Source organism: Chlorocebus sabaeus, chromosome 9 (assembly GCF_047675955.1).
Source record: "Chlorocebus sabaeus isolate Y175 chromosome 9, mChlSab1.0.hap1, whole genome shotgun sequence".
NCBI classification, from domain to species: Eukaryota; Metazoa; Chordata; class Mammalia; order Primates; family Cercopithecidae; genus Chlorocebus; species Chlorocebus sabaeus.
In genome coordinates this window covers 68092830-68110900 of record NC_132912.1, presented here as the reverse complement: position 1 = coordinate 68110900, position 18071 = coordinate 68092830, and the positions used below count along the sequence as shown (strand labels likewise).

Below are 18071 nucleotides of genomic sequence, written 5' to 3'. Positions count from 1 at the left end.
CCGTTGTCATATATGCCATCTGTAGTTGACCAAAATGTTATGATGCGGTGCATGACTGTACTTCACTCTGTGAAGAAAGCACTCAAGTGGAAAAGAAAGTCTATCATTTTCTTGTGTTAAGGAACTGGATCGTGATTGGCCAACTACTGGCGGGTGAGCCCTCCTCTTTTCCTACCATTCATATAAAATGACAAAGTCCTATTTAAATTGTGGGTCAGTGCTTTGGTTTGATTGGCAGGGTCCAGATCAGTAAGGATGTGGAGAAGTGGGCTGCTTGTGGTAGGGGCCGTTTATGCCTTATTTTTGCATTCTTCTCCTTGCCCCCCTCTGCTGCTCAGCTTGGTCCCTAAGCCGTTTCTTTCTTTTTTTTTTTTGAGACAGAGTCTGGCTCTGTCACCCAGGCTGGAGTGCAGTGGCCGGATCTCTGCTCACGGCAAGCTCGGCCTCCCGGGTTTACGCCATTCTCCTGCCTCAGCCTCCGGAGTAGCTGGGACTACAGGCGCCCGCCACCTCGCCCGGCTAGTTTTTTTTTTTTTTTTTTTTTTTTTTGTACTTTTTAGTAGAGACGGGGTTTCACCGTGTTAGCCAGGATGGTCTCGATCTCCTGACCTTGTGATCCGCCCGTCTCGGCCTCCCAAAGTGCTGGGATTACAGGCTTGAGCCACCGCGCCCGGCCCGTTTCTTTCTTTTTTTGAGACAAAGTCTTGCTCCATCGCCCAGGCTGGAGTGCAGTGGCGCAATCTCGGCTCACTGCAACCTCCGCCTCCCAGGTTCAAGCAATTCTCCTGTCTCAGCCTCCTGAGTAGCTGGGACTACAGGCGCGTGCCAACACGCCCGGCTAATTTTTGTATTTTTGGTAGAGATGGGGTTTCACCTTGTTGGTCAGGCTGGTCTGGAACTCCTGACCTCAGGTGATCCACCCGCCTCAGCCTCCCAAAGTGGTGGGATTACAAGCATAAGCCACCGTGGCCGGCTGCTGTTTCCTTTTTTTTTTAAGATGGAGTCTCACTCTGTTGCCCAGGTTGAAGTGCAGTGGCACGATCTCAGCTCACTGCAACCTCTGCATCCTAGGTTCAAGCGATTCTCGTGCCTCAGCCTCCTGAGTAGCTCGGATTACAGGCGTGCATCTCCATGCCTGGCTAATTTTTGTATTTTCACAAAATACAAAAAGTAGAGATAAATAAAATGCAAAAAGTGGGTGCTTCACCATGTTGGCCAGGCTGGTCTTGAACTCCTAAACTTCCAGTGATACGCCCACCTCAGCCTCCCAAAGTGCTGGGATTATAGGCGTGAGCCACCACACAGGGCCTCCTTAAACTGTTTCAGAAGGGATTATGAACTGACCTTGAAGGCTGGTCTAAGGAGCCCATGCCTTTCTTACAAATCTAAGTCACGCTGGGTGTCTTGTTTTTAGTCGTGAGGCTAATTTGACTTTTTGTCGGTCCCTCTTAGTCCAAAGGCCAGGAAAGAGAGACACACCCCAACTCAGTTCATGTCAAACATTATAATCCCTGGTCTTGGAGCTGGTATGCTAGGGATGACTTGAAATTACACTCTCTCCTTGATGATCTTTGAAATCAAGATGTCATGATTTTGATCTAAGGGAAAAAACTGGAAACGTCCATTCTAACTAGCTGGAATCATGGTATCCGTAGGTGGATGAAGCTTAAAAGGAGAGACAAAGGCCGGGCGCCATGGCTCATGCCTGTAATCTTTGCACTTTGGGAGGCAAAGGTGGGCAAATCACTTGAGATCAGGAGTTCAAGACCAGCCTGGCCAACATGGTGAAACACTATCTCTACTAAAAATACAAAAATTAGCTAGGTGTGGTGGCAGGCGCCTGTAATCCCAGCTACTTGGGAGACTGAGGCATGAGAATTACTTGAACCTGGGAGGTGGAGGTTGCTTTGAGCCGAGGTTGTATCACTGCATTCCAGCCTCAGCAACAGAGGGAGGAGACAGTTTCCAAAAAAAAAGGAAAAAGAAAAAAGCCCAAAAAACCAAACCAAAACCTTTCATTGCCGCCTTCACAGATATCCAGAAATCACTGAAAAAAGGAATCTACCAGTGAATCTCGGCATCTCCTCATTTTGCTCCTAGACCTGAAACCACCTTTGTATTGGGTGATTATCAGCCTCTAGATTTCTCTCTTCTGGGGATACTAAGAATTCACAATCTGCCTTTAACATGCTTTTATTTCCCATTGTACCTTCCCCATCTTTACTGAGCGAATGTCTCACTTCACTCCTATCTATATGCCTGTTTGCTTTAATTCTTTCCCATCTGTCCAAATCTAATTTATTCTCAGGGCTCGGCTTAAACCCTATCTCCTCTGTGTGAGAGAGAATTTAATAGTCGTATGTCTATACTGAAAGCCAGGTACTGTGCAGAGATTTAGGGATTCAGAGATGCACCATGAATAAGGACAGAACCTGCCATCAGGGAGTCTAGTAAGGGAGTCAGATTGAAAAGTCACAGTCTAGTAAGGGAGACAGATTGAAAAGAATGACAGGGTACTGTGGTAAGGACAGTGGGACTGTGTAAATTCCAGCGGCTCAGAAGACAGAATTGTCAGTTATGTGTGTAGCACTGGGAAGGTCTCCTGTGGGAGATGACATCTGAGCCAGGGTCTGAGGCTGAGAAAGGGGCTTCTCCAGGAACTCCCCCTGCTTTGAATTCCCATAGCACTTATTAAGCCCAGACCCTCCATGGACTCCCACTTTCACTGCCTTTGCTTGTGAGTTTATTTACATTCTGTCTCCAGCTAAAGCAAGATGGAGATCTTGCCCCCGTGTTGCCCATGGTCTGAGCACAGGGCCTGATACCTAATAGAGGCTCATACATATTTCTTAAATGAATAGAATAAGTGAGTTCCAGAGACAGGTTTTTCTCTTCACATATTTTATCCAGAGCTTCCCTGAGCAAGTCAGGGGGCTAGATTCCTTCCTAAGGCTTCAGGAAGAATGGCCAAGTCAGTGGAATATGCCCCACTTCATGGCCTTTGCTCTTTTACTCCCTGGCTGCCCAGTGTCTCCTTCTGCCTCCAAATGTGACCCCGCAAGGCCTCTTTTTCAAAAAAAACTCCAGGCTCCAAAATCTCTCCCTCAATAAACTACTCTTTTGACTAAGCTATGGTATATAATGGAATACCAGGCAGCTGTGGGGATGGCTGAGAATGAGATCTCAATGTAGACACCTTTATTTTGAGACAGGTCTCACTCTGTTGTCCAGGCTGGAGTGCAGTAGCACAATCAAGGCTCCCTAAAGCCTCAACCTCCCCAGGTTCAAGCGATCCTCCCACCTCAGCCTCCCAAGTAGCTGGGATCACAGGCACATGCTACCACGCCCAGTTATTTTTTCGTATTTTTAGTAGAGATGGGGTTTTGTCATGTTGCCCAGGGTGGTCTTGAACTCGTGAGCTGAAGCGATCCTCCCAAAGTGCTGGGATTACAGACATGAGCCTCTGCACGCTGTGGATGATTCTGGAATCAAATACCAGTGGATTCCCAGTATTTGATTCTGGAACTATGTGGATGTTTACCTGTTTAAAAACTGTAAACAAACAACAAAGCTAAGCCTCACATTGAAGATGATGAAAAGAATTCATGCAGGACTGCGAATAACTGATAGGTAACTGGATTTTCACTTTGAGCTTCAATAAATTATTTGTTGAATGAACACGTGAATATTCCCCCACAGCACCTCTGGACCCCCATTTTAGCCCCTTGCTGTCTCCTCCTCCCAGGAGAAGAAGACTTCTATACCTAGGGAGAGCCAGAGGCTGGACACTGGAGTGATAAGGGCACAGGCCAACCACAGCCCTCTGTACCGAACCTGGTCTGTCTCCTGGATATCCCACCAAGTACAGGCTTTTTGGTTAAAGTCCTTGCACTTTGATGATTTCTATTTCCAGTTTCCCTTAGGGGAAGAGATGGAGCTGGTATTAATATTTTCAGTTGGGAAAATGATCTGGAGATTTCATGTATTCATGGTGAGTTGACCTTAAAATTGCAAGAACCCAGGTTTTGGGATTTCTTTTTGAGATGGAGTCTCGCTGTGTCACCCAGGCTGGAGTGCAGTGGTACAATCTCAGCTCACTGCAACCTCCACCTCCCGGGTTCAAGCAATTCTCCTGCCTCAGCCTCCTGAGTAGCTGGGACGACAGGCACCCGAAACCACCCAAGCTAATTTTTGTATTTTTAGTAGAGACAGGGTTTCACTACGTTGGTCAGGCTGGTCTCGAACTCCTGATCTCAGGTGGTCCACCCACCTCGGCCTCCCAAAGTGCTGGGATTACAAGCGTGAGCCACCGTGCCCGGCTAAAACCCAGGTTTTATAGGAGATTCCCAAACCATATCTCCCGCCAGACCTCTTTCCTGGGCCCAGACCCTCCTGTCTGCCTATCAGATAATTCCACTGGATGTCTCTTGGCACCGCAACAAACCAAAAATGGCCTCGTCATCTTCTACTGAAACTTGGCTCTCCTCCCAATTTCCCAGTCCCACTGAAGAGCACCACCATACATGTAGTTACCCAAACAGAAACCCAGGTTTCATCCTAAATTATTCATTCTCCCTTCATCATCCTCCAATTTATTACCCTCATGCTTACCCCTCAGCCCAAATCACTCAGACCTAAACAACTCCTAAATCCTTTCCTCTAGCTCTGCAGGCACTCCCCTAATCAAGGCTTTCAGCATTTTAATATTTTATTTTATTTTTGAGATGGAGTCTTCCTCCATTACCCAGGCTGGAGTGCAGTGACACAATCTCAGCTTACTGCAACCTCTGTCTTCCGAGTTCAAGCGATTCTTCTGTCTCAGCTTCCCAAGTAGCTGGCAATACAGGCGCCGGCCACCATGCCTGGCTGATTTTTGTACTTTTAGTAGAGACGGGGTTTCGCCATGTTGGCAGTCTGGTTTTGAACTCCTGACCTCAGGTGATCCACCTGCCATGGCCTCCCAAAGTGCTGGGATTACAGACGTGAGCCACCAAACCTAGCTGCTTTCTACATTTTAAAACTGATTATAAATCTCCAGTCTGGATCACATTCCAACCTGGATGCAGGCAAAGCCATGATTTTAAAAATCAAAGCTCAGTCTGTAATCCCAGCACTTTGGGAGGCTGAGGTGGGCGGATCACGAGGTCAGGAGATTTAGACCATCCTGGCTAACACGGTGAAACCCTGTCTCTACTAAAAAATACCAAAAAATTAGCCAGGCGTGGTGGTGGGGCCCTGTAGTCCCAGCTACCCCTGCTGAGGCAGGAGAATGGCGTGAACCCGGGCGGTGGAGCTTGCAGTGAGCCGAGATGGCGCCACTACACTCCAGCCTGAGCGAGAGCGAGACTCCGTCTCAAAAAAATAAATAAATAAATAAAAATCAAAGCTCATTATGTCATTTTCCTGCTTAAAGCCCTTCGGTGGCTTCTAATTATCATTAAGGTAAAAGTCCAAACTCCTCATTTGGGATTACAGGGCCCTACAGAATCTGATTCGGTTTTTGTTTTTTTTTCTCCCTCATATAAAGCCACCTGGATTTGGTATACTTTTTGTTAAGTAGATTTCTAACTACTGATTCAATTTATTATAGTCTGTTTAGATTTTGTTTCCTTGCGTTTTTCGGGTAAATTTATATATATATATATATATTTTCTTTTTCTTTTTCTTTGAGAAGGAGTCTTGCTCTGCTGCCTAGGCTGGAGTGCAGTGGTGCGATCTCGGCTCGTTGCAAGCTCCGCCTCCCGGGTTCACGCCGTTCTCCTGCCTCAGCCTCCCGAGTAGCTGGGACTACACGCGCCCGCCACCGCGCCCGGCTAATTTTTTGTATTTTTAGTAGAGATGGGGTTTCACATTAGACAGGACGGTCTTGATCTCCTGACCTCGTGATCCACCCGCCTCGGCCTGCCAAAGTGCTGGGATTACAGGCGTGAGCCACTGCGCCTAGCCTGGTAAATTATATTTTCTAGGAAATAATCCATTTCAAATTTATTGGTATAAAGTTCGTAGTATTATTCCTTTTTTTTTTTTTTTTTTTTTTTTTTTTTGAGATGGAGTCTCACTCTGTCGCCAGGCTGGAGTGCAGTGGCACAATCTTGGCTCACTGCAACCTCTGCCTCCTGGGTTCAAGCAATTTTCCTGCCTCAGCCTCTTGAGTAGCTGGGATTACAGGCACGCACCACCACGTCTGGCTAATTTTTGTATTTTTAGTAGAGACAGGGTTTCACCATGTTGGCCAGGATGGTCTCAATCTCTTGATCTTGTGACCTGCCCACCTCAGCCTCCCAAAGCGCTGGGATTACAGGTGTGAGCCACCGCGCCCTGCTGTTCATTACTTTTTAAACTGATGCAGTATCTGTCACTCAGGCTGGAGTGCAGTGGCGTGATCTTGGCTCACTGCAACTTCCACCTCCTGAGTTCAAGTGATTCTCCTGCCTCAGCCTCCTGAGTAGCTGGGACTACAGGTGTGTGAGCCACTATGACTGGCTAATTTTTGTAGTTTTAGTAGAGATAGGGTTTCACTATTTTGGTCAGGCTGGTCTCGAACGCCTGACCTCAGGTGATTTGTTCCATTCTTTTTCTAACTTCTCAAAGTAGATGCTTAGCTTATTGTCAGCTATTTTCTGTAAATAAGTGTGGAAGTTTGTTAAAAAGTTTTAAAGTTTCCCTTAGCTGTGTCCTACAAGTTTTAAAATGTTTCCTTTTCATTATCATATTTAGTTCTAGCTTTTTTTTTTTTTTTTTTTTTGGAGACAGAGTCTCACTCTGTCGCCCTGGCTTGTGTGCAGCGGTGCGATCATGGCTCACTGCAAATTCCACCTCCTGGGTTCAAGCGATTCTTGTGCCTCAGCTACCCGAGTAGCTGGGATTACAGGTGTGTACCACCACACCCAGCTAATTTTTATAATTTTAGTAGAGTTGGGGTTTATAATTTTAGTAGAGATGGCCTGGCTGGTCTCAAACTCCTGACCTCAGGTGATGTGTTTGCTTCAGCCTCCCAAAGTGCTGAGATTACAGGTGTGAGTCACAGTGCCCAGCCAGTTCTAAGCATTTTTAAAATTTCCATTATTATTTTTGGTTATTTATATATGTGTATGCCCAACTGGATTTTTAATCTGTTTTTGTCGATGACCACCATCTTAATTAATTCTTGGGTCACAAAATCACTTCTCAATGTATACTGAATACTCTCTGTTTCCCAGAATGAAACATGCTTTTCTGGCCTCTGGATCTTTGTACACTGGCCTCTGCCTGGATACTCCCCTAGACCACTTTGTAACTCCTACATCTCAGTGCTTTTTTAAATAAACAAACCAAGCCACTTCCTCTGCAAGCCTGCCTTGAACTGCCAAGTCTGCATTAAATGGCCTTTGAGACAGGGTCTTGCTCTGTCACTCTGGCTGGTGTGCAGTGGTGTAATCTTGGCTCACTGCAGCCTCAATCTCCTTGGCTCAAGCAATCTTCCTGCCTTAGCCTCCTGAGTAGCTGGGACTACAGGCATGTGCCACTATGCCTGGCTAATTTTTTTTTTTTTTTTTTTTAGAGACAGAGGTCTCACTGTGTTGCCCAGGCTGGTCTTGAACTTCTGACCTCAGGTGATCTGCCCGCCTTGGCCTCCCAAAGTGCTGGAGTTACAGGTGTGAGCCACTGTGCCTGGCTCCTGCTCTTCTAAGTGCTCTTGTAGCAGCCTGTACTTAACTTTATGGCTGCTTTTCTGTTTTCCTCACTAGAATGCAAACTCCTCGAAAGTCCTGCTTAGTGCTCGGGTCCGTGGTAGGAGATCAGTAGAGTTGCAGAACGAAGAGAGGGAATTATACCTTCTTAATTCCTAGGAAGAATTCCCATCCTTAGGACACAGAGAACAAACAATACATGGGCATAAATAGCTTTTTTCCTCTGCACAATTACATTCAGATCCCTAGTGTCATTCTTTTTTTTTTTTTTTAAGATGGAGTCTTTGCTCTATCGCCAGGCTGGAGTGCAGTGGCGCGATCTCACTGCAACTTCCGCCTCCTGGGTTCAAGCGATTCTTCTGCTTCAGCCTCCCAAGTGCTGGGATTACAGGCATGTGCCACCACGCCCGGCAAATTTTTGTTGTATTTTTAGTAGAGTTTAGTAGAGCCTGTGCTAGCCAGGACAGTCTCGATCTCCTGACCTTGTGATTCACCTGCCTTGGCCTCCCAATAGTGTCACTCTTTATGGTTACGATCCGTCTGTGGCTGTTCATTTCACCCCACTCCATGTGACTCAGGTCCCTGGGGAGGCCTATTCTCTGGAGTAGGGTTGGGTCTAGGCTGGACTCAACAGCTTCCCCTTCCCTGACTCTAGGCCAATGAGTCCCTGCACTGAGCCTTCTTGCCAGCAGGTGGCACTTGAAGCCTGAAAGCTAAACCAGACTCTGTCTCCTCCTCCTTCCTGTTCTGTTTCTTGGGAGGGCACATAACCCTGCTTGGGCTGTGCTAAGGCTTGCAGTTGGATACCCTCACCAAGGGGCCTGGCTCCTGGCTCCCATGCTGTGGTGCCTGCTTCCTTGCCTGGGTGCAGTCATTGCCTGGACCTCTCCTTTGCCTTAGAGTCCAACAGGGTTAAAGAGCATATGCTCTAGCCAGAACTAAAACTAGGTGGGGCACTTAAAGATTGTGTATGCACGTTCTGTTTTTGAGACAGGGTCTCACTCTGTTGCCCAGGCTGGAGTGCAGTCGTGTGATTTCGGCTCACTGCAACTTCTGCCTCCAGGCTCAAGTGATCCTCCCACTTCAGCCTCCGGATTAGCTGGGATTACAGGTGTGTGCCACCACACCCGGCTAATTTTTGTAATTTTTTGTAGAGGTGGGGTTTTGCTGTGTCGCCTTGAACTCCTGGGCTCAAACTCCTGGGCTCAAGCAATCCTCCCACCTTGGCCTCCTATAGTGCTGGGATTACAGATGTGAGCCACCATGCTGGATTAGCTGAGTCTTGGAGGAGCGGAGGCTTATTCTATCTAGAAGAAACAATTTGAATAAAAAGCAAAGCAGAAATCAACCCTGTGTGTTCCCATATGTTCCCCAGCTTATCAAAAACTCTGCCTACTAAAATCCTCTCTGGCTGCTCATGTCACCTTGACTTTTTCCTTGGGGACCTTGGTCTCTTCTGGGTGACTTAGCTTGTACCTCTCACCTGCACATTTAACCTATTGTGCCAAAGTGCGGCTGTCACGTCTTCTTGAGCACCTGGACCACCCTCTGCTTCCTCAGGCACTCCTAGGAGCTGGTGGAGTTCATTTGGAATTCCATGTACCTGTGATATGTACCCTTGACCCTCGGTTTCAAGATGTTGCACGTGAGATCCTGACCCTCTCCTGCCATGCTCCAGCTTTCAGCTTTAGTGAACCCAGGGCAATCAGCAGATCTCTTGTAGGGAAATGAATGTCCCACAAAGACTGGGAATGAGACTCCTCTTTCAGGCTGAAGAAAGGAGGGTCAAAGGAAAGAGTGATTTTAGGATTCTGGGACAACTTTAAGAAAAGCTCACGTTTTGCTTATGCCCCAGGCCTGGTGCAATGAGCAGAGCAAAGCCTTTACTTTGATATGAGGGACACCCCAAGAGGGGAAAGTTGACAGACAGATGAGGTAGGAGAGTGGCCAGCTCCTTTGAGAGATAATCTAATATCCCAGAAAGGATGTTAAAAGTGAGGTTGTAGTCTGGCGTGGTGGCTCACACCTGCAAACCCACCACTTTGGGAGTCCAAGGTGGGTGGAACACTTGAGGTCAGAAGTTTGAGACCAGCTTGGCCAACATGGTGAAACCCCATTTCTCCTAAAAATACAAAAGTTAGCTGGGTGTGGTGGCGTACACCTGTAATCCTAGCTACTCAGGAGGCTGTGGCAGGAGGATCACTTGAATTTAGGAGGCAGACGTTGCAGTGAGTGAGCTGAGATCATGCCACTGCACTCCGGTCTTGGTAACAGAGTGAGCAAGACTCTGTCCCAAAAAGGAAAAAAAAAAAAAAAAAAAAAAAAAAAAAAAAAAAAGGAGGTTCTTAAACTGCTCTGTAAATTCTAGGGTTAGTACCTTCCCAGTGGAGCCACAGGTGCAGAGCCAGGCCTCTGTTCTTCTCTGGCTGACAAGCACTCCCTACTAACACATTCAGAGCAGCCACCTCACAGAAGTGCTGAGTTTTCGGTGTGGTGGTTCTATGATGTTGGCCATGCCAACGAGACATGCTAGGAAGCATTACCTGGAGGTTCTGGGGACTGCAGGCGTTCTGGAGGAGAGCTGAAGCAGAAGCTTTGGGGCCTAGAAGAAACCTCAAGGCTCCTTTAGCCCATCCCTAGCTGTCATTCTATAGATGCGGAAACAGGCGGGAAATGGCTTGCTCAAGAGCACACTGAGTTAGTGGCAACACTGGGTCCACCACACTGGTTGTTATGGTTCTTTTTTTTTTTTTTTTGAGACGGAGTCTCACTCTGTCACCCAGGCTGGAGTGCAAAGGCGCGATCTCGGCTCACTGCAACCTCCTGCTTCTCAGGTCCAAGTGATTCTCCTGCCCCAGCCTCCTGAGTAGCTGGGACTACAGGCACTTGCCACCGCGCCCGGCTAATTTTTGTATTTTCAGTAAAGACAGCGTTTCACCATGTTGGTCAGGCTGGTCTCGAACTCCTGACCTCATGATCTGCCAGCCTCAGCCTCCCAAAGTGCTGGGATTACAGGTGTGAGCCACCGTGCCTGGCTGGTTGTTATGGTTCTTAAAACTTAGGTCCTCATGGTGAAAGTCTTAGGGCAACGTGGCGAAACTCTGTCTCTATAAAAAATACAAAAATTAGCCAGTTGTGGTGGCATGCACCTATACTCCCAGCTACTCAGGAGGCCTGGGTGGGAGGAGGTTATGGTGAGCTGGGATTGTGCCACTGCATTCCAGCTTGGGTTGCAGAACGAGACCCTGTCTCAAAACAAAAGCAAAAACAAAAAACCCCACAAAACTTAGGTCCACCATACTAGATGATTCCTCACATACTCCCCCATCTTAGTTCCTTACTGTGGGGCATGAATAAGCAGGGACTGTGCACCTTGGCCCAGAATGAAATGCTAACCAAACTGTGCAGGGACAATGCCACCATTAACCTCCAAAAGCCCTCACTTTTTGTCTGTGCCTAAAGTTGCTCTTCATCAGAAAGAACCAGACTCTGGTAGAAAGAAAACAGGTCTGCTTCCAGCAAAATCTTAAACCCTGTGGGGACATAAAATGAAAAGGGCCTAGAGGACCCTAAAATAAAGGAGACAGGGAACTTTGGGGATGCTTACTGCAAACGGTTATAATTAAACTGGTATTTTACAAGTGTTTGTTTAAGACAGAGGGCAAAAAGGCTCCCAGCCAGGCCTCAGCTTTAGAGGCCCATCCTGGAGGGGAAGCGGCACTTGCAGGGAGCATGAGCTCAATCACTATTGCTCACTAAGCACAGAGTCACACTGGAGTCATCTTAGGGAGGCTGCGAGGAAGAAAAGGGAGTGCAGAGAGCCATGAAGCAACTACTTTAAATTCTGAATCTGGCTGTGTTCCCACTGAGCATGCTGCCTTCCTAGAGCAGACCTCGGAGCCATCCCAGGGACTAACACAGATCCTTCCTGGGGCGCAGGCTTCTCACGCTAGCGTAGGGTGCCTAGGTCATCCTCATTCTCATTTGTCATCACAGACTTCTTTCTGCCTGCCAGATATCTTCCCTACTTGTTGCTTTAAAATACCAGCAGGAGAGAAAGCAAGGAATGTTCTCGTTAATATAAATCCATAGCAAAAACGATTTGAGAACGGGATGCCTCCCAGGGTTGGCAGGTGTGTGGATGGTTCCCTGCGTTCTTTATCCACCGGGTGCTTGAATGGGTAGTGCTGTTTAGGCTGCCAAATGTCTGAGCTTTTCAGACTTGTTCATGTTTTTGAGAACTTACGGGGATAATCATCGGGCAGAATCAGAGCCCAGCAGAACACAGGGACGGGGAAGGGTAAAGGGGAAACCGACAGAGTCCTGAGGTCATCCCCGGGAGGAAGGGACACTACTTCCAGAAGTAGCAGCACAAAGGGCTCTGCCGAGACTCTGCGGAGGGGATCCGGGGTACTGGGGGTGGAGAGGCCCCCTCTTGCAGTGTGGGGTTACTGTTTGGGTAAAGCGAAGTCCCAAGCAGTTTCCTGTGCACATTTCCACATGGCCTGCATGAGGCGAGTGAAACCCATGTCTTTAGGCTTTTCCAGGCCTCTCATCAGCCGTTGCTTCATGATGGAAACAAATTCTTTATTGCTCAGCTCACCATTGCCTAGAGGAAGAGGCAAACACAACAGGGATAAGTGTTGGCCTAGGAACAATACCACTGAGAAAATTCCATTGTCCACACAAAGTGGATTCCAAAGCCCAGACATTCTCACAGCCAAACTCAATTCTCTTATCTTAGAATTCATTAGTTTATTCCTTCCTTGATATTACCGACTGCAACTCAGTGACAGTTCAGTGTAGTGTGACAAAAGTTGAATGAAAATACAGTATATGCCAGGTCTTGTGCCAACTGTTTAGAACAAGGAGATAAATGAGCTTTGAGCTTTGTCCCTTGAAATACTCCCGAGTTGTAGGAGAGACACATTATTACCACAGTGTGGGGTAAACAGAGGATGCTATGGGGGCACAGAGGAAGAATCTCCCACCCTGACTGAGGGTGATGCAAGGACAGACAGTAAAGGCTTCCTGGAAGTGACTCCTGAGTAGAATCTCACAGGATTAGCAGCAATTGGCCAAGTGAAGGGCAGGTGGGGGAGGCATTCCAGGGAGGAGAAGTAGCATAAGCAAGGGTACAGGCAGGACGCAGTGTGGTTGCTAGGGAACTACAAGTAGGCAGTTAGGTATTGCTGGACACTAAAGAGGCAGGTGTTTGGGAAGTAAACTAAGGAGGAAGGCAGGGAGCCGAGTGTGGTGACTTGTGCTTGTTATCCTAGCTACTTGGGAGGCTGAGGCAGGAGGATCTCTTGAGGTCAAGAGTTTAAGACCAGCCTAGACAACATAGCGTGACCCTGTCTCTAAATTTTTTTTTTCAAATTAACTGGGCATAGTGGTGGACACTTGTAGTCCCAGCTACTTGGGAGGGTAAGGCAGGATGATTGCTTGATTACCACCCAGTGATTGCAGCAATCACCAGGAGCCAAGGCTGCAGTGTGCTATGATGGCCACTGCCCTCCAGCCTGGGTGACACAGTGAGACCATGTCTCTAGGGGAAATAAAAAGAGGTGGGCAGGAGACAGGTACCCCAGGGTGTGTATTGCTCCTAAAGGGCTGGCACTTTCTCTTCCAGGCAATGGAACAGCAGAAAAAACTGGAAGCAGGGGAGTAAGAAGTAGGCAGATTTCCATTCTGGACAGATTTTTCTGGCTGGCTGTGTGAGGATGAATTGGAAGGTGGCACACCTGGAATATGGGGTCAGTTAGGAGACTGCTGCAATAGTATCTCTGCTGCAGTGGAGAGATGGTGAAGGGTTTCATGGGGAAAACCACAATCAAACTTCGGCTTTGGATCCAGCCTATTTTCTCATGGTTTCCCAATCCACCCTCTTCAGCGTCAGAATCTCAGGGCTGGAAGAAACTTTGGAGAGCATCTGTTTTGTTTGTTTGTTTGTTTGTTTGTTTTGAGATGGAGTCTTGCTCTGTTGCCCAGGCTGTAGTGCAGTGGCGCGATCTCAGCTCACTGCAACCTCCGCCTCCCAGGTTCAAGAGATTCTCCTGCCTCAGCCTCCCGAGTAGCTGGGACTAGAAACACATGCCACCATGCCCAGCTAATTTTTGTAATTTTTTTTCTTTTGAGATGGAGTCTTGCTCTGTCACCCAGACTGGAGTCTCTCTCTGTTGCCCAGGCTGGAGTGCAGTGGCAAGATCTTGGCTCACTACAACCTCCACCTCCCGGGTTCAAGAGATTCTCCTGCCTCAGCCTCCTGAGTAGCTGGGACTACAGGCACGTGCCACCACACCCGGCTAATTTTTGTATTTTTAATAGAGATGGGGTTTCACCATGTTGGTCAGGCTGGTCTCTAACTCCTGACCTCATGATCCGCCCATCTTGGCCCCCCAAAGTGCTGGGATTACAGGCATGAGCCACCACGCCTGGCCCTAATGTTTGCATTTTTAGTAAAGATGGGGTTTCACTATGTTGGCCTGGCTGGTCTCAAACTCCTGACCTTATGATCCACCCGCCTCAGCCTCCCAAAGTGCTGGGATTACAGGTGTGAGCCACCGCGCCCACTGGAGAGTATGTGTTTTTTTTTTTTTTTTTTTTTTTGAGATGGAGTTTCACTCTGTCACCTAGGCTGGAGTGCAGTGGCGCGATCTCGGCTCACTGCAAGCTCCACCTCCCAGGTTCATGCCATTCTCCCGCCTCAGCCTCCTGAGTAGCTGAGACCACAGGCGTCTGCCATCATGACTGGCTAATTTTTTTGTATTTTTAGTAGAGACAGGTTTCACCGGGTTAGCCAGGATGCTATTGATCTCCTGACCTCGTGATCCGCCCGCCTCGGCCTCCCAAAGTGCTGGGATTACAGGCGTGAGCCACAGAGCCTGGCCAAGAGCATCTGTTTTAACTAAAAATCACCCAAGCCACGCAGAACAGTAACCACTGTGATAGCAGAGTTACAGTCACCCTTTGCAAAACACCCAGGAGCCTGCTGATTAAAAGAATGACACCCATTACTGGTGGTGGTAAGACAGCAGGAAACCCACAAACCTACCTCTACTCATGATTGGTCTGGGAGGAGTGTGGAAGGAAGGAATAAATGGTTTACTTCTGTAGAGTACCCAAAACCTAAACTGGCTCATGTTTTCTGGCTGAAGAGAGTATGGGCATCCTCAGAGACAGGAAACCCCCACAGCAAGACAAAACCCAAAACCAAACCCAACAAAACAAAACCCAAAACCAAAACAAAATAACCTTTGGCTTATTTACATAAAGTACGAAGGTAAAACTGTGTTACTAGAAGTCAGAAAAGTGGTGACTCTTGGGGAAAGAAGTGACTGGAGGTACCAAGTGGGGCTCTGCAACCTCCACCTCCCGGGTGGAGTCCTGGTAATGTGATGTTTCTAAATAATGCTGGTTATACAAGCGTGTTCAGCTTTTTAAAAATTCACCAAGCTGTACGCTTAAGATATTTGTACTTTAGGCTGGGCACAGTGGGTCACACTTGTAATCACAGCACTTTGGGAGTCCGAAGCGGGCAGATGGCTTAAGACCAGGAGTTCGAGACCAGCCTGGTCAGCATGGTAAAACCTCGTCTCTACTAAAAATACAAAAAATTAGCTGGGCATGGTGGTGGGCGCCTATAATCCCGGCTACTTGGGAGGTTGAGGCATGAGAATCATTTGAATTTGGGAGGTGGAGGTTGCAGTGAGTAGAGATGGCATCACTGCACTCCAGCCTGGGTGACAAAGTGAGACTCTGTCTCAAAAAAAAAAAAAAAAAAATTGTACTTTTCCATATTTGTATTATATTGCAATATAATAAAAAGTTAAAAAATAGCCTTGCTTGGGCTGGGTGCGGTGGCTCACGCCCATAATCCCAGCACTTTGGGAGGCCGAGATGGGCAGATCATGAGGTCAGGAGATCAAGACCATCCTGGCTAACATGGTGAAACCCCGTCTCTACTAAAAATACAAAAAAATTAGCTGGGTGTGGTGGCGGGTGCCTGTAGTCCCGGGTACTCAGGAGGCTGAGGCAGGAGAATGGTGTGAACCTGGGAGGCAGAGCTTGCAGGGAGCTGAGATCGCGCCACTGCACTCCAGCCTGGGCGAGACTCTTTGTCAAAAAAAAAAAAAAAAAAAAAAAAAAAAAACCTTGCTTGGCTGAAAAGTAATGAATAATTTGGCTTGGCTTATCAAGAATGTAGACTGAGGCCAAGCGCAGTGCCTCACGCCTGTAATCCCAGCACTTTGGGAGGCTGAGGCGGGTGGAGAACCTGAGGTCAGAAGTTGGAGACCAGCCTGGCCAACGTGGTGAAACCCTGTCTCTACTAAAAATACGAAAAATTAGCCGGGCGTGGTGGTGGGCACCTGTAATCCCAGCTACTTGGGAGGCTGAAGCAGGAGAACTGCTTGACCCCAGGAGGCAGAGGTTGCAGTGAACCATGACTGTGCCACTGCACTCCAGCCTGGGCAACAAGAGTGAAACCTCATCTCAAAAAGAAAAAAAAAAAAAAAAGAAAAGGAATGTAGGCTGAGGCATGGTGGCTCATACCTGTAATCTCAGCACTTTGGGAGGTTGAGGTGGATCATTTGAGCTCAGGAGTTCAAGACCAGCATGAGCAATATAGTGAGACTTTGTCTACAAAAAGTTAAAAAATAAGCTGAGCATGTTGGTGCCTGCCTGTAATCCCAGCTACTTGGGAGGCTGAAGTGGGAGAATTGCTTGAGTCTGAAAGGAGGGGGTTGTAGTGAGCCAACATTGTGCCCCTGCACTCCAGCCTGGCAACAGAGCAAGATGCTGTCTCGGGGGGGGGGGGGGGAAAAAAAAAAAAAAAAAAAGAAATGTAGGCCAGGTGTGGTGGCTCATGCTTGTAATCTCAGCAACTCAGGAGGCCAAAGCAAGAGGACAGCTTTAGGCCAGAAGTTTGAGACGAGCTTGGGCAACATAGCAAGACCCCTTCTCTACAAAAAATTAAAAAAAACAAACTAGCTGGGTGTGGTGGCATGTGCCTCCAAAGCTATTCGAGAGGCTGAGGTGAGGGGATCACTTGAACTCAGGAGTTTGAAGTTACAGTGAGCTATGATCTCATCACCACATTCCTGCCTGGTGACAGAGCAGGTGCAGTGGCTCATGCCTGTAATCCCACCATTTTGGGAGGCCAAGAAGGGAGGACTACTTGAGTCAGGAGTTTGAGGCCAGCCTAGAAAACACAGTGAGACCTCTCTCTAAAAAAAACAAAAACAAATTAAAAAAAAAAATGTAATTAAGAGAACAGAAAGTTCTCAACAGGATTCTCATACTTTGTACAAAAAGAAGCTTGAGGCCGGGCGCGGAGGCTCAAGCCTGTAATCCCAGCACTTTGGGAGGCCGAGACGGGCGGATCACAAGGTCAGGAGATCGAGACCATCCTGGCTAACACGGTGAAACCCCGTCTCTACTAAAAAATACAAAAAAAACTAGCTGGGAGTGGTGGCGGGCACCTGTAGTCCCAGCTACTCGGGAGGCTGAGGCAGGAGAATGGTGTAAACCCGGAAGGCGGAGCTTGCAGTGAGCCAAGATCCGACCACTGCACTCCAGCCTGGGTGACAGCACGCGACTCTGTCTCGGAAAAAAAAATAAAAAAAAATAAATAAATAAAAAGAAGCTTGAGGTTGGGTGTGGTGGCTCACGCCTGTAATCCCAGCACTTTTGGAAGCTGAGGCAGGTGGATCACCTGAGGTCAGGAATTCAAGACCAGCCTGGCCAACAGGGTGAAACCCTGTCTCTACTAAAAATACAAAAAAAGTTAGCTGGGTGTGGTGGTGGGTGCCTGTAATCCCAGCTACTCGGGAGGCTGAGGCAGGAGAATCGCTTGAAACTGGGAGGCGGAGGTTGCAGTGAGTCGAGATCGTGCCATTGTACTCCAAGCCTGGGCAACAAGAACTTGACCCCAGGAGGCAGAGGTTGCAGTGAACCAAGACTGTGCTGTTGCTGTTGCACTTCAGCCTGGGCAACAAGAGTGAGCCTCAGGAAAAAAAAAAAAAAAAAAAAAAGAAGCAGCTTGAAAATGAAAAAATATGAAGTCACTTCACTCAAACTACTATGGGTTTGCCTTCTGCTTCTGTAAGGACAGAGATGACCACATGACCACTATGAGTGGATTTTGTTACTGTGAACCAGGTCTATAACTGTATGTTACTGGCATGCATGCGTGATTTGTGAGTTCAATTCTAAAATCTGTGATGAAGAAGTCTATTTGAAAATCGAATTCTCCATCCCCTGGCACTTTATTTTGTTTATTTATTTTATTTTTTTGAGATGAGGTCTTGCTCTGTTGCCCAAGCTGGAGTGCAGTGCTAGGATCATACCTCACTACAGTCACAAACTCCCGGGCTCAAGTGATCCTCCCACCTCAGCTTT

General features: G+C 47.7%; 1 protein-coding gene across 2 annotated transcripts in view; it reads right to left on the bottom strand.

Moving 5' to 3' along the window:
• Positions 1–11268: 11268 nt before the first annotated feature.
• MICU1 (mitochondrial calcium uptake 1) overlaps positions 11269–18071 on the bottom strand; it is a 262263-nt gene continuing 255460 nt past the window's right edge. For both annotated transcript variants that reach the window (XM_007963109.3, XM_038009080.2), the window contains one exon: positions 11269–12279. In XM_007963109.3, the coding sequence (XP_007961300.1) occupies positions 12119–12279 (161 nt within the window). In that variant the 3' untranslated portion in view covers positions 11269–12118. The remainder of the gene's footprint in view (positions 12280–18071) is intronic.